Consider the following 16,176-nt stretch of genomic DNA (forward strand, 5'->3'; position numbering starts at 1 on the left):
TGTTTTAGGGCACTCAGCTACACCAGTATTACCATCTTTGCTGATAATGAATATATGCAGTTAGTGAGACAAACAGAGATTGTCATCAGAAACAGTCTTTATGAGACAATGGACTGTTGACATATCTATCTCCTTTCTCATAACTGAAGTCCATTGGCGCAGTTCTGTCTGTATGATCTAGCCAATCTCAGGAACAACTGTACATATTTTGATATGGTTTTCATTAATAGGTACACTTACAAGTAAGTTTTGTGTATATAATTTTTAAATATTTCATGCAAATTGATTTCTTACCAATTTTGTGCATGAGAGTGCATCTTAACAATTTTTTGTGGCAGAGGGCACTTCTTACCAGTTATGTACTGGCACTGCATGCTGGCAACTGTCCACAGCTCATGCTCAGCTATTGCTGCAGCCAGGTGGACTGGGTGGTGAGGTAGCTTGCAGCACCTATGATTGACATGATATGTCATTCCGAATGCCAATTAAATATCAAACACATAACATTCCTGCCTCCTGAGAACTTTCCTAGTATGGACTGCTTAAATCATTTAAATTATGTGAAAGTAATGATATTCAGTTATCTAAAATTGTTCTCTGAATTTTTTTCGTACCTCTGTGCACTGGCCATAAACAAAATTTCTACTATGCCTGACGAATCATACAGCTGCAGATATTTAAGCCCCTGTTTCATGATGAAGCTACATCTCTCCAGTAGCACCCCAAGCATACATGTTTGGAACTGCGGCACATTCATGTCGACCTACTACACAATACAATAGCAATAATACATGGAACTGGAACTAGAATTTCTAATTTCTTGACAATATATCAATGAAATAATGTGTATGTTTGTGTTTGTTTGTGTGTCTATCGACCTGCCAGCGCTTTTGTTTGGTAAGTCTCATCATCTTTGTTTTTAGATATATTTTTCCCACGTGGAATGTTTCCCTCTATTATATTCATATCATTAAAATAATAAAATTGGATAGACAAAAAAACCTGCTCATGAAGCAGCGGCAGGAGAAGAGACACATAAAGGTTAAAGAAATGTGCAAGCTTTCAGAGCAAGTGTCTCCTTTTTCTGGCAGAAAGGTTGGGGGGAGAGGAAGAGGGATGATTGTAAAGGACAGATGAAGATTGGGAATGGGGAGAGTTTGGAAAAGTTGTCCAGAATTCCAGGTCATGGGATGTTGCCCCTCACCTGGGGTTCTGGGTGACAAGGTGCTGTCGATGATACAGGACGGAATTGTTCAAGTGACACAGTAGACCCTAATGTAGGAGACAATTTCACCTCATCAGAAGTAGGAGTTAAATCATTTGTTTAACCATTTTGTGAATACATTCTCTCACCAACTGTAGCCAGTTTCTCCTTCCTAGCATGCTGAAATAAAGCAAAAGATGTAATCAAATCAAATTAGAATTTTTGTGAATAAAGGCACTATTTATACCAACTGAAAATCACACATATAAAGTAATATGCATATTTACTCTGAAATAAATGACTGTTAACGTACCTTATTATGATACAGCAGATTTTAAGGAATTTACATACAGCTTTACTTGGTATGTGTCTGGATTAGAATCCTTGACACTTGTTTGGTCCATTCCATTTCAAGAATACAAAGCAGTCAGTAAAAAAGAATGCTATTCACAAACAGCTAGCATAAAAGAAATTTGACTGGCAAAAAATACTGCTTTTTTAAATTACTGTGTTATGAAAATTTTGTCACTGGAAAATGTACAGAAATCTCCAATATTAAAACCTGAAGCCAGCTGCTGGCCACAAATGTCAACTGTAATAGTAGGTACACCATAAATAATAACAAGGAGAAAGAATACTCTGAGTAACACCTTCCGTGCCACTAATGCACATGTCCGGATTCATGGAAGGTTACAACTGGAGCCTATTACCACGTGCAGATAATGCATCTGCTAATTCTCTTAGTTCCACGCACTCTCATAATGGACCACACCTCTTTGGTCCCACCAAACACAGGGCATTGTATTCTGTCAAAGCAATTCAGTCTTGCAGTTAATGTGGATGGTGTGCCTGGGTCTATCCATGATTTTTTCTGCTTGTAATTCTCAATATAAATCAACTTTTGTTCCCCTGTAACTATACAATGCTTAAATGACTTCCTTTTGTTATGAGCAAGCAAAATGTCATGTGTTTTTGCACTTTTCCATTTGCCTATCATTTGATTCATGTGGTACCCATCTACCAGTCTTCTGAATCTGCAGATATTCATATCAGCAGATATTCATATCAGCGCACACTCCGCTGCAGAGTGAAAATCTCATTCTGGAAACTTCTGCATCTTCCCAGTCTCTCATAGCTGATTGCAAACAGCTTGTTGGCTTGTGCCCAATAGCTCAGTGAGTTGCTTTTATGTCTGCAAATCATCTTTGTTCACCAATGTTTCCAATTCCTCATATTCATATTTTTCTGGTGGTTTTCCACATTTCTTGTCTACAACATTGAAGTCACAATTTTTGAAATGCCAAATCCATAGTTCACACATATCTTGTGATGAAGCATGTTCACCATAAGTATTATTCAGCAACAGTTTTCCTCAAATGAAAACAAAAAAATAATGCTGTCCACAAATGCTCTTTGTTCCGTATAAATTTTGACACATTGAACACATCACAACACAACAGAACCTTTGCACACACTTTTCCAATTTATCAATCATGTGTGTCAGACACTTGTTGATGACACAACAAAATGATGCAGTATCAAATCTGTATGGCCCAAAATATATTGGTGTGACATCTGTTGTCTGAAATCCGCATTTCATACTTGTACACATGCTATACTGGTACTGAAGCACCTGAGACAAAAACTTTGTCATATCTGGTACCTACAGCACTTCCTAGGATCCTCTGACAGCACAGCGCCTTCCAATTGTTCAACCTGGCCAGTCCACATTCACTGAATGTTAATAGTGGGCAGCTCCTGTGTCGAAAACTCTGAGCAGAAGACGAAAGTGGGCACTGTTCATGCAGCTGTCCCCTTACGCATTAAAAACAAGTTGGCTGAAAGTCCATTTGTTGGGCCTGGAGGTGATCCTCCTGAAATGTCTGGACAAGTGCAGAAGCTGGGTTTGCTGGTCCTTCAGAGCTCCAGTGTTAGGCAGGTGATGAAGTGACTTAGGGAAATAGCAAGCAGGTCAGGAAGAAAGGCCAGTGTCTACTAATTTGCTTGCCATCAGGTCTCATCCAAGATGTGGAGGAGGCTCTGACAGCAGCAGTTGGGTGCACTGGATGCACAAACATGCAAATTATAGGTCGTGTTGACATGAATAATGCCTGCCACCTGGGTTCAGAGGCCGTCCTCAGTTTGTAGAAGTAACTGGCTTCCTTGATAATGACAGCTAGCCGCATGTGTGGGGTGGAAGCCAAGCTAGTGTTTTGCAGCATTGTTCCCAGAACTGATTGTGGTCCTCTGGCTAGGAATCATGATGAAAGAATTAAACTAGAGGTTTAGATGATCCCATGATGATGATGGGTGTGGTTTTACTACCCTCTGCTAAACTGTGGACAATTGTACAGTCCTTCTTAACAGGTCAGGTGTGAATTATACACAGAAAGTGGCTACTAGGGTAATGGGATATGTGTAACATGCACATGCACTCCACAAGTTCAATAAGTTACATTCTGATTTCAGTTATCAGGCTATTATGGCATCATTTCTGCTTAGGGAATGAGACACTGAACAGATTTCAGATTACCTTGGAGGTCAACATGAAACCTTTATCTCTAAAACTGAAAATCTTGAGTATAGATGAACAAAGTTCAAGAATATTTTGCAATATATCTTAGGCAGGTATGTTCCAAGTCAATCAATATGTATTGCTGCCTCTTACAGATATCTCACAAAAAGACCATGAAGACAGAACTATAGGGTGGCTTGTGAAGTGCAGATGTAGATTCAATCTTACGTTGTAGCTAACTTGAAATGTCTGAAAGAAGCTGCATAAATATTCAGTCAGACCTTGACAAGAGTTCAAAGTGATGCAAAAATTGGCAACTAACTTTAAATATTCAGATATATAAAACTGTCAACTTCACAAAACAAAAAATGTACTATCCTATGACTACACTATCAATGAGTCACACTTAGAATCGGTCAACTCATACAGATATATGGGAAAAAATACTTTGTGAGGATGTTAAATTGAATGATCATTTAGGTTTAGTTATTGGTAAAGCAACTTGCAGACTTTGGTTTATTGGAAGAACACTGGGAAAATGCAATCAGTCTACAAAGGAGATTGCTTACAAATCACTCGCACAATCCATCCTAGAATATTCCTCAAGTGTGTGGGACCTGTCCCCCAGATAGGATTAATAGATGATTTTGAACATATATGGAGAAGTGTAGCACGAATGATGACAGGTTTGTCTGACCCACATGAGACTGTCACCGATATGCTGAAGAAAGTAAACTGTCATACTCTTGAAGATCTATCTTGAAAAAGCCTACTTACAAAAGTTGCAAGAACCAGCTTTAAATGATGCCTCTAGGAACATTCTGCAAACCCCCTATGTATTGCTCATATTTCACAGCGGTTTGCAGAGTATAGATGTAGATGTAGTTTGCTTAGTTTATGTACCCAATATTTCAATAATTTGAAGTTCTTCTTCTTCTTCTTCTTCTTCTTCTTCTTCTTCTTCTTCTTTTTTTTTTTTTTTTTTTTTTTTTTTTTTTTTTTTTTTTTTTTTTTTTTTTTTTTTTTTTTTAGCTCGATGCAGCATCACAAGAAGTGGGAAATAATTACCAGTTCATTTATAGTTTTAAACTTTCATTGTATGTTAGGTTATTTTTTGTCACTAAAAATTATTGAAATATTGGCCCACATACGGGAATATATAGAAGAAAGGGCTTAGCAGAGAAAATGCTTAAAATTTGTGATATCCTGGCCAGAATGCTGCGATTTGCTCTTCATTTTGTTATTTCATTAGTACTGAGCTATATTTTTATTTTATCTTTTTAACCTCTGAAGAAAAAGAGTTGTGTAAAACTTGGTATATGTTATGTGGCAAAAAGTCTCCAGCAATGATTAACTTCTGTGTGATGCCAGGCTATGCACCTGATGGTTAACAGGGATGTACAAAAATATTGAAACACCAAAAACACAACACTTTAGCAGACCTAATATGGTTTAGGAAAACTGTTTGCATTCAAAAAGCTTCCAATCATCTTAAATGGATAAATACTGGTTCTGTATGGTTTTCAAGTGAATATTATACCATTCTTCCCCCAATATGATGGCAAGTTCAGGTAATTGTAATGGAGGCTGATAGCATTCAAGCGCCCTTCTCTCCAAAGCAGACCACAAAGACTGGTGACTGATGCAGTCAGGGGAGATGCAGCAATTCATCATTGTGCTTACAATACCAGCCCTTGATGATGCGAGCGGTGTGAACAGTGGCCTTGTCATCTCGGAACTTAGCATCACCATTGGGGAACAAATATTGTGCCAATGGATTGACCCAATCAACCAAAATGTTCACATAATCCTTGGCAGTAACATGACCTTGCGGAGTAAGCAGGGGCACAATGGAATGCCATGATACAGCAGCCCCAATCGTAAACATACCCGCACCATGTTTCACCCTTGGGATGCAAACTCAGCCAGCTGTTGGAACAGTTTGCAACAAGACTTCTCCAACCAAATGACTTTCTTCCATTGCTCCAAAGTCCACATTTTATTGCTTCAGCACACTGTTCTCTTGTTACAGGCATTTGCATCACTGCCAAGTGGTTTTGGAATTCCAGGTCACCCCACAGTTCCCATGTTATGGACCTCCCTTTGTGTTGTTTTGGTACGCAAAGGGTTCACAGGTGCAATGTTTTCATCAATGTCCTCATTAATGCCCCTCTGTCATGATAACTCAACAAACACTTTCGTATTCATTGTGACTTCGCGGATAATTATTTCTTGCTTTCACTGTATGCAGCATAAATCTGTGATATGGTGCCTCTTGAAGCACCACATACTTCAGCTGCCTTGATTATGAGGGCACTCTCCATACAAGCATCAACAATATGTCCATGTTCAAATTCATTTAGCTCCAACATAATGCACTCACAACTACATTGACACCATGACTGACATTTGAAACATATTGATGGCACTGCACAGATGCCATTCGTGGTCAAATATGATGACACCATATGCTGGGTTGGCTAGCATCTGCATTTATGTTCAAGCATGCATTTCTTACAGTGTTTTCATATTATTGTGCAACCCCTCTAAGTGTCAAGATTAAGAACATGTCTTCTGCCACAATTATTCAATAGAAACAACTGAATGAGTTCAGATGAGTTATGATTGTTGAGACTCACAAGTTTGAGCATTCTGTAGGAGTGATTTTTTAGGTGTGAACTACAGTGAAGTGCAAAAATATCAGAGAAGCGCAGGTACCAAATACTTCTCTGGCAGGCTTAAGAAATTAACTAAATCTATTAGGCATACTACACAAACTAATCTTCAGAAATCCTGGACAATTGTTGCAGAGGACTTCTGCTGTGGCTCAGGTAGAAAGATCAGTGACAAAGAGATCCATGGAAATGTGATAGGACAGTTCTCAGTAACATGATTTTTCTCTTAAGCCATAGATCTGAGTATTAGAAAGATTTTATATCCTGTAATCTGATCAAAGGAACAAACATTGTCATGCCTATAATTCTCTCTCCCACTTAAAAATAAATAAATAAATAAAATGAAAAACTACTAAATATTAAGATTCCTCTATAGAGTAGAAGCGGTTGTGAAGTGGATATAATTTAAGTTTGTGGAGTTAGTTTTATCATCCATTAAATTCTTTACATCACTGTGTAGGTGGTCATTGGTTTTCAAGGGTGAATACCTCACTTCTCTCTGTGGCATCCTAAAACTGAGTGATGGATGGTGTAATAATTTCTCTTTCTAGTATTGTAGTTATGAATGTTGTTTTCGGACTGTGAGTGATAGTTGTTCACAAAAAACTTAATTAGGGAGTGAATTGACTGTGATGCTGTTCTCAGTATGCTCAACTCTTTAAAAGTACTATCTACCAGAAGTTCCATGGTGGGCACCACATATTAACCTCATTCTGTGCTCCTGCACAACAAACACACTGTGATATTATCTATAACACAAAAGTTGCAGAGACATTTATGACAATCTGTAATAGTGACTTCCAGCTTAGGTTATTTTATTTGTTTCCTCTACTGCATTACCCTCATGTATTATTTCTAATGATGTGCTGACCTCATACAGTACTGAATTGCCTCTGCCGTCTTTTCTCAGAAACAGACCATTTTCAGAGAACCTGCTAATTTTCAAGCAATTATTTAGATTTTCAAGTATCATTATGTTTGATAATAATGCTTGCATGAGCAGCAAAGAAAATTATTTCTGCTTGAATATACAATGCATGATTCTTTAAGTATCTGACAAGAACAAGATTGGACCTGATATCGATCCCTGTGGCACACCTGTAGTGATTATTTCCCATTCTGAAAATGCTGTTTCATTGTATTAACTCCTTAAGTTTCTTGATGCAACACTCTGCACCCTGAAAAGCAATTAACAGCAAGATCTGTGAGACACTAATACACATTGCTTAGGGAGGTGCAGTGTGATTATTGGTTTGTGGATCAGTGGAGAGACATTCACCAGAGAGCAGATGGTATGGCACTCAAGTGGCTATGTGTATCCCTTAAACTCTGTCCACAAAGGACCCTGACATCATCATACAAAGAAAATCAGATGTATTTCTGTAATATAATGCTCAAAACTCCAACCTGAATTGCATCTAACACCTTTGAGAAGAACTGCTAGTAGCATTTGGAAGGGTACTAGGTACCCAAGGAATGAGAAAAGTCTGTTATTACTTCATTCTATAAGATTGAGCAGGATGGTAGAAATTACTGGAGCCTAAATGTGATGCTATCACTAGCACGACTAAATGGGAAAATTTTAAAAGAAAGAATACAGATGGAGGCTATAATATCTGAAGAAGAGAATGGTTTAAGACCAGGACACTCATGTATTGATGGAATATTCACTTTACATAATCTGATAGAGAAGAGAATTGCCAGAGACCAATTTAGTCTCTGTGAATGTGTAAAAGGCCTGCGATACAATACTGCAAAACAATCTGTGGACAAGTGTGAAGAATAGTGGTGTGTCAAATCCTTACCTCAAAGCAGTTAAACAGGTATATGTCAACTGTGTGAGTGCTGTCAGTGTAGGAAATTCAGTGTCATCAGAGTTTCATGTTACAAAAGGGCAATAGCAAGGATGCTATTTAAAATTTATGTGGAGGAAGCAGTTAAAAAGCCTAGAAGAGAAAATGTGTACACTTTTTTCTTTGCTAATGAATGAGTCATCATTGGAAGAGACTAGAATGACACTGAGTACATGTTCCAGTAGTTGAAAGAAAAATGGGACCACACAGTTAGCTTGGCAATAACCGAATATATGAAGACTGGAACCAGTGAGCCCAGGGGATGTAAGTCATTTAAGGATTTGGGAATTACAATATCATCAAATGGAAAAAGTGAAGGTTGTCATGCTCAAATTGTTCCAGAACTGAGAACTAGGCAAAGCCTGAAGTGAAAAGCTCTAAAATATTTAGTGAGGCATGGAATGTATATCAGGAAGATAGATTAGAAGCCATAGGAGGACAAGTATTCATTGCAGTTGACAAAAATATGTGTGTATTGAGGTTGAAACTGAGTCTTGATTGTGAAGTTACCTGGACATGTGCAAGAGGTCTAGATGAACTCAAGTTAATTACTGTATGTTTTTACCATCTGCCCAGTTCTGCTATCACAGTTTTCAAATCACTCAAAGGAAGTCCAAGGTCAGTAGCATGGAAATACCTGTATCATGCAATAATAACTGGAGGAAAAGTTGACCTACTGAGTATAGACTAGGATGTCTGTGGATTCACTGCAGGTGCTATGGATGCCAATCTTGTGAAATACTGCCTAATACAGTTTTCTGAAAACTGTCTTGGGCAACTTTTTCAGCAGCCCATATACAATGGAAATATTTAAGCCCTGTAGCTACAAACAGGTCCAAACTTATCAACAGTGTTGCTACAGAAATTCATGCATCTGTGAAAAGATTAATGCTTAAACAATACAGCAATTGCCTTCTTACCATAGCAAAAGATCTTGCTGAGAACCCTAGAAAATTCTGGTCCTCCATAAAATCACTAAGAGGGCCAATGGCTCCTATTCAGTCAGTTGTTGACTGGTCTGGTGTGACAATAGAAGACAGCAAAGGACAGGTGAAGTTGTAAATTTCACATTTAAGAAATGATTCATGCAGGAGGACTGTACAAATATACTGTTGTCTGGTCATAACACAGACCACCGTATGGAGGACATAGAAATAGGCATTCCAGGCATAGAGGAGCAACTGAGAGAGTTGAAAACAAATAAGTTGCCAGGTCCAGATGGAATCCAAATTCGGTTTTTCAGAGAGTCCTCTACTGCATCAGCCCATTACTTAGCTGGTATTTACCATGAATCACTGACCCAGCACAGAGTCCCAAGTGACCGGAAAAAATTGCAGATGACTCCTGCACATAAGAAGGGTAAAAGAACAGAATTGCAAAATTACAAACCAATATCCTTATCACAGCTTTGCCACAGAATTCTTCAGTATATTCATGGTTCGAATATAATAAATTTTCTTGAAACGGAAATGTTCTGTCCACAAATCAGCATGTATTTAGAAAGCATCACTTGAGTGAAACTCATCTTGTCTTTTTGTCAGAAGATATCCTGCAAACCATTGATGAACGGCAACAGACCTCTTATTCCTAGGTTTCTGGAAAGTGTTTGACATAGTGCCTCACTGAAGACTGTTAACCCTTTAACTTCTCTGGATGCGTTAACGCGCTTGCCTTTGTACCTGAAAGTGTCTACATGTAGACACGTTCATAGTACCAGGTAGAAGGATTGGTGGCGTGCATAAACACGTTCGGAGCACACAGGGACAGGTACAAAGGCACGCGTGTTAACACTTCCAGTGCAGTTAAAGGGTTAATGAAGGTACAAGCATACAGAATAGGTTCCCTGATATGTGAGTGACTCAAAGACTTCTTTAGCTGTAGAACCTAGTACTGTGTCATTGACAGTAAGTGTTCATCAGACACAAGGGTATCATCGAGAGTGCCACAAGGAAGTGTGATAGGCCCATAGTTTTCCTCCGTATATGTAAATAATCTGATGGACAGGTGGCTGTTTGCTGATGGTGCTGTGGTGTACAGGAAGGTGTCGACATTGAGTGACTGTAGAAAGATACAAGGTAACTTAAGACAAAATTTCTAGTTGGTGTGATGAATGACAGCTACATCTAAATGTAGCAAAAGTAAGTTAATGCAGGTGAGTAGGGGAAACAACCCCATAATGTTCGACTGCAGCGCTACCAGTGCACTGCTTGACACTGTCACATCAATTAAATAAATAGGCATAACACTGCAAAGCAGTATGAAACCGAAGGAGCACAAAGGACAGTAGTAGGGAAGGCAAATTGTTGACTTCAGTTTATTGGGAGAATTTTAGGAAAATTCATTTCATATGTAAAGGACACTGCGTACTGCACACTCATGCAACCAATTGTTGGGTACTGCTCACCTGTTTGGGATCGCCATCTGGCCGGATTAAGTAAAGCAATTCAGAGCTAGGTTGCTAGACTTTTTACCTGTAGGTTCGATCAACACATGAGTTTTATGGACATGCTTTATGAACTCAGATGAGGGTACTTGGAGGGAAAACAATGTTATTTTTCGAAAATACTGTTGGACAAAATTTAGATAAACAGAATTTGAAGCCAACTGCAGATCAGTTCTACTGCTGCCAATGTACATTTTGCATAATGACCACAAGGATAAGATAAGAAGAGGCATATGGACAGTCATTTTTTCATTGCTCTGATTGTGAGTGGAACAGGAAAGGAAATGTCTAGTAGTGGTACAAGGTACCCTTCACAGTGCACCATCCAGTGTCTTGTGGAGCATGAATGTCAATGTAAATGTAGAAGTGAAGATGACATAAATATACAGTAGGGCAGGGCAAGAGGGCCTTTCGACAACCGAAGCGCAGTTCAAGCAAGTGATATTGTTCAGTTGTTGAAAACATCGCTACACACGGAGCAGAAACATAAGCAATAAAAAGTGCCAAATGGACTTGTTGAGGTAAAGATATGACATCTCCAAGCTGTACTGTGTACAAAATACTAACATAAGAGAGACTATAGGTATCAACAAATCAATAGTAGAGAGGGGGGGGGGGTTCAAAGATTATGCATTGGTTAACAGAGATCCAGAAAGCAATAGATACAGGCACCCAAGTAGATGCCGTGTTCCTTGACTTGTGGAACGCATTTAGTACAGTTCCACACTGCCGCCTAATGAACAAAATACAAGTTCATGGAATATCAGACAATTGTGTGACTGAATCAAAGAATTTCTAACAAACAGAACACAACATGTCATTCTGAAAGGAGAGAAGTCATCAAATGTAAAAGTAACTTCAGGTCTGCCCAAGAGGAGTGTTGTAGGACCATTACTTTTTACAATATGTATAAACGATATAGTATAACATCAGAAGTTCCATGTGGCATTTGCAGATGATACTGTTGTATGCAGAGAAGTCACAACACTAGAAAATTGTAGCTAAGTACAGCAAAACATGCAGAGGACTGACACTTGGTCTAGGGAGTGGCAACATAAACAAATGTAACACACTGCAAATACACAGACAGAAAGACATTTATTGTGTAATTATTCAGCAGAACAACAATATTTAGACATACACATATAGAATGATTTGAAATGGAACAGGAATGACATCATAAAATTAACTGCAAGTAAGGCAGATGCCACACTGAGATTCATTTGAAGAAACCCCAGGAAATGTAGTCCATCAACAAAGGAAGTATCTTACAAGACATTCTTTCTACCAATACTTGAATATTGTTCATCAGTATGGGATCGATATCAGGTAGGCCAGATAGAGGAAATAGAGAAGATCATAAGAGCAGCAGTATGTTTCATTACAGGTTCATTTCATAAGTGCAAAAGTGGCATGGAGATGTTCAGTAAACCCCAGTGGCAGACACTGCAAGAGAGGCATTCAGCATAATGGTATTGTCTACGGTTAAAAGTTCTGAGAGCATATGTTCCGAGAAGAGTCAACCAGGATATTCCTTCCTCCTACGTATATCTCATGAAAAGACCATCAAGATAGTGAGATTCAAGCCCACATGGAGGCTCACCGACAATCATTTTGCCTCTGAACCATATGTGACTGGAACAGGAAAATGGGGAATTGACACTGATACACAAAGTATCCTCCGCCACAGACCATAGGTGTCTTGCAGTATATAGATGTAAATGTGACAGTTCAGAGAATGACAAGTGTCCATCCAGTCGCAACTAACTGCTCTTCTCTGCCTGAAGAAACAGTCTGCTGTTCTGAAATCTAGCAGTTCTGGAGTCCATTTTTGTGTTTTATCAGCAGCACTGTGAGCTATACCTCCAGAAGGTATTTACTGGCTAGCATTTCTATCTCTGTGAGTATAGCACCAATTATTTATCATTTCAATGGAAGACTGGAAACAAATTTTGCCTTTAGTTATTCAGAATTTTGCAGGAGTTTTACCAAAACAATTCAGTGCTGCAGTAGTAGCAAAAGTAAATTTTACATACTATTAGTTATATGATGGGCATCTTTATAATGAACAATATAGGCTAAGTTTTGAGTATTTTATTTGCATAATGTCTGTAACATATTTTCATAAGCAAACAGACAAAATGGTTTAATGAAAAGCTAACAGTAAATTCTCAGGAACACATCAGACATAGAATAAATATGACACATTTGAAATTGGATACTGCTTTGTCCAACAACAGAGAGATCTAAGTAAAGAGGGAGAAATATGTTATCCAAGGTTCAAGATCCACAACAGGGATCACTATACTGTTTTCCATTTTAATAATTTTAACGAGGATCACAGTAGTTGTCCAAATATTAAGACAGTATTGTAATTCACATTAAAACCATATTTTTCACAAAACATCTGAGATATCTGCTGTAAGTAACATTGCCAGCTTTTCAGTCACTTGAACTGACTGAATAAGTGCAAATAAGCAATTTCATTCATATATGAAAAACAGAATGCAATGGGTGGAGGTCTCTCACACAAAATTCAATTATACAATGTATCACCCTCATAATGTAGAATATTAGAGGCCCTCAAGAAAGCATGCTGGGCCTAATACTATTCATCAGTTATTTTCACCACAGTGAAACGACAAAGCTGAAGAAACCCTAATGCATGTATGTGGATGGACAGAAAAGAACAAATTAACCCAACATGAGGAAAAAAACAGCAGTGTTACTTTCTACATCAGCAGAATCCAACAGAAACTCTATAAAGGTGAAAGATGAGCTCACAGAATATGTACCAAAAACAGAATTTCTAGCGATGCATGTTGTCTCACAGTTAAAGTGGACTGATCGTATTACAGTCCTCAGAAAGTGAATAAGCACTAGAACAACACATTTTGCATATGTCCATTCTGAAATTAATTATGGCATATTATGACATAACCTGCTGGGGGAACAAAGGAGTAGATTGTAAAACAAACTTTAAGCTACAAAAATGGCTGTATGAATTATAACAAGAAGTAGCAAGAGAATTCACTGCACTGAGTTGTTTAAATCTTTGAGAACTTTGACTCTTCCATATAAATACATTTTACAAACAGTGACCTAAAGAAAGACACTAACCAGTATTCAATAAAGAGGTCTATGCAAGAATGTAAAAACAGATCCAGTCCAAGTTACTTATCAGGAAGAAACCTAAAACAAAAACCCCTAAAGGAATAAAATTACACAACAAAATTCCACAAGTGATCAAAGACTAAAATGAAATACATGCCTTTAGAAATACCCTTAAGAGTATCTGTTAGAAAAATGTTTTATACTGTCATGGATTAGCTAAAATGATATGTAAATATCTATGATTAAGAGGCTTTTTACAGCATATTCTGTAGAATATTTAAATGGTCTAGAAGGATGTGACATAGTAAAGCAAATAATGTATGTATCTATTTATGTGTCAGAACTTGTGTACATTTATGTATGTATATGTCTTTGTTGTGTACATTTAAGTGCTGACATCATCCGTACAATTTTTATTGTCTACTGATGGATAAATAAATACCAGTTGCTGGCCGCGATGGTCTCACGGTTCTAGGCGCTCAGTCCGGAACCGCGCGACTGCTATGGTCGCAGGTTCAAATCCTGCCTCGGGCATGGATGTGTGTGATGTCCTTAGGTTAGTTAGGTTTAAGTAGTTCTAAGTTCTAGGGGACTGATGACCACAGATGTTAAGTCCCATAGTGCTCAGAGCCATTTGAACCATTTTTAAATACCAGTTGTGTGAAATGGAGAGGTTACTAATGTAAATGGTAAACTTTTCTATGCCATCAGTGATAACACAATACTACTGCCAGTTTACGTATTTTTGTATGAAAAATGCTCTCAGGCCTTCATTTTGAAGTGCTTGGTCATTGAAATGAAAAAGTGCATTTATCTACCATGCAGGATGAGAGGAGATGTTTATTTCATGTAGGTATTAAACTAACTGTATACATATGCCCATTAATACAATTTGTTTCAGATGGAAGCATTTCACCGAGTGCGAGGAGTTGATCTGAATCCACTGGGAATCAATTATCGCCCTGTTCAGCCTATCAATGGTCGTGAAATACAGCTAAATTCTGCACCAGTCACTTTACACAGCAGTCTACCCCTTTCCATTTTTGCCATAATCCTTACAACTTTTCACAGTCAACTCTGAGTAACAGCTGAAGGTAACAACAGAAGGAAAATTTTGTGGTCAAAATAACCAAAATAACCAACAGACATTTTAGATGTTAGACAATGGAAGTAACTAATTTCATTTTCATAATACCCATCTAAAAACAAAATATAACAAGTGACTGTGCTGTTGTAAACTTCATATGGGACTTATATTGGAAATTTTGGTCGCATCAGACTTCTTGAATATTACTCCTAAAGGAGTCAGCAGGCCTTCCACAGTTTGAAAGATGTGGCATGAAGTAAGAACAGCCTCACTTGAAACTTTATGTGATGATTAAAACCTTCCCCTTCATTATTCTTTAACTACATGACTAAACAGAAGTGCCTTTGGTGTCCTGTATAAAGTATTTTGCAAAAAAGGGATTTGTTATACTATTATGTAAATAAAAGCTCATATTGAGTATATGTTACATGGTTCCCCATAATTGCAGACTTGCTGAAGCAGGGTTTTGTATACCTCCTGAAATACATACAAATGCTCTTTAGGTTACCATTAATACATAATGACATTAGCTCATTAAGGAAAATATGATGACTTAATCATAACTGTTTATATTACATTACTCTTTTCTGCTAAGGAAATGTGAGTAATCAGTATTTTTGTGAGACTTTTAACCGCTACCTGAACCATATATCTGTGAATATTTCTGTAAGTGAAAATGGTCATTAAAATATAATTTGTTAATGTATGTTATCTTTTGGCAATTTTTTTAGAGATTCTATTATAACTAAATGTCCAACGGTTTTTTTTTAACTTGTTGGTCAAGAAAAATCAAAACTTAATTCAATGGTGTACAAAATTAACATGTATTAACAATTTTTCTAATAAAATAAAAATGAGCAAAGGAATGGTGCAGTTATTTTTGAAATTCATATCTGTACTGCATATAATTTTCTTACGAAAAGGACAGTGCTTGTGAACTGGTGTACCTATGACAAACCAGTAGTGTTTCCTGAATATGTTGGCCACAAAGTATGGCAGTATGAGGACTGTGACTGTTGATAAATACAAATAAAATGGTTTTCCGCATCAGTAATTTATTTAATTTATCATTAGGCATTTCAAAGGTTCACACCTCATCTTCAGTTCCAGAATTGTTTTTTGGATTTCCAGCATGCTGGGTTAATATCAGGACAGCAACCTGTGTTAACAAGTTTGATGTATAAAACAGTCTAAGTTGCAAAATTTAGTTCTTTTTATTTAACTAATGACTGGTTTTAGGTAACAGAAATCATTCTCAAATAATAAAAACAAAAAAGTGGTGTAT

General features: G+C 37.6%; 1 protein-coding gene across 1 annotated transcript in view; it reads left to right on the plus strand.

The window, feature by feature from the left end:
- The window catches only part of LOC124622102 (putative carbonic anhydrase 3), a 464,106-nt gene extending 448,349 nt beyond the window's left edge, over positions 1-15,757 (plus strand). Inside the window, exon 7 of the mRNA XM_047147747.1 lies at positions 14,706-15,757. Within this exon, the coding sequence (XP_047003703.1) occupies positions 14,706-14,885 (180 nt within the window). The 3' untranslated portion in view covers positions 14,886-15,757. The remainder of the gene's footprint in view (positions 1-14,705) is intronic.
- Positions 15,758-16,176: the final 419 nt, after the last annotated feature.

This window comes from Schistocerca americana, chromosome 1 (assembly GCF_021461395.2).
Source record: "Schistocerca americana isolate TAMUIC-IGC-003095 chromosome 1, iqSchAmer2.1, whole genome shotgun sequence".
In the NCBI taxonomy this organism is placed as follows: domain Eukaryota; kingdom Metazoa; phylum Arthropoda; class Insecta; order Orthoptera; family Acrididae; genus Schistocerca; species Schistocerca americana.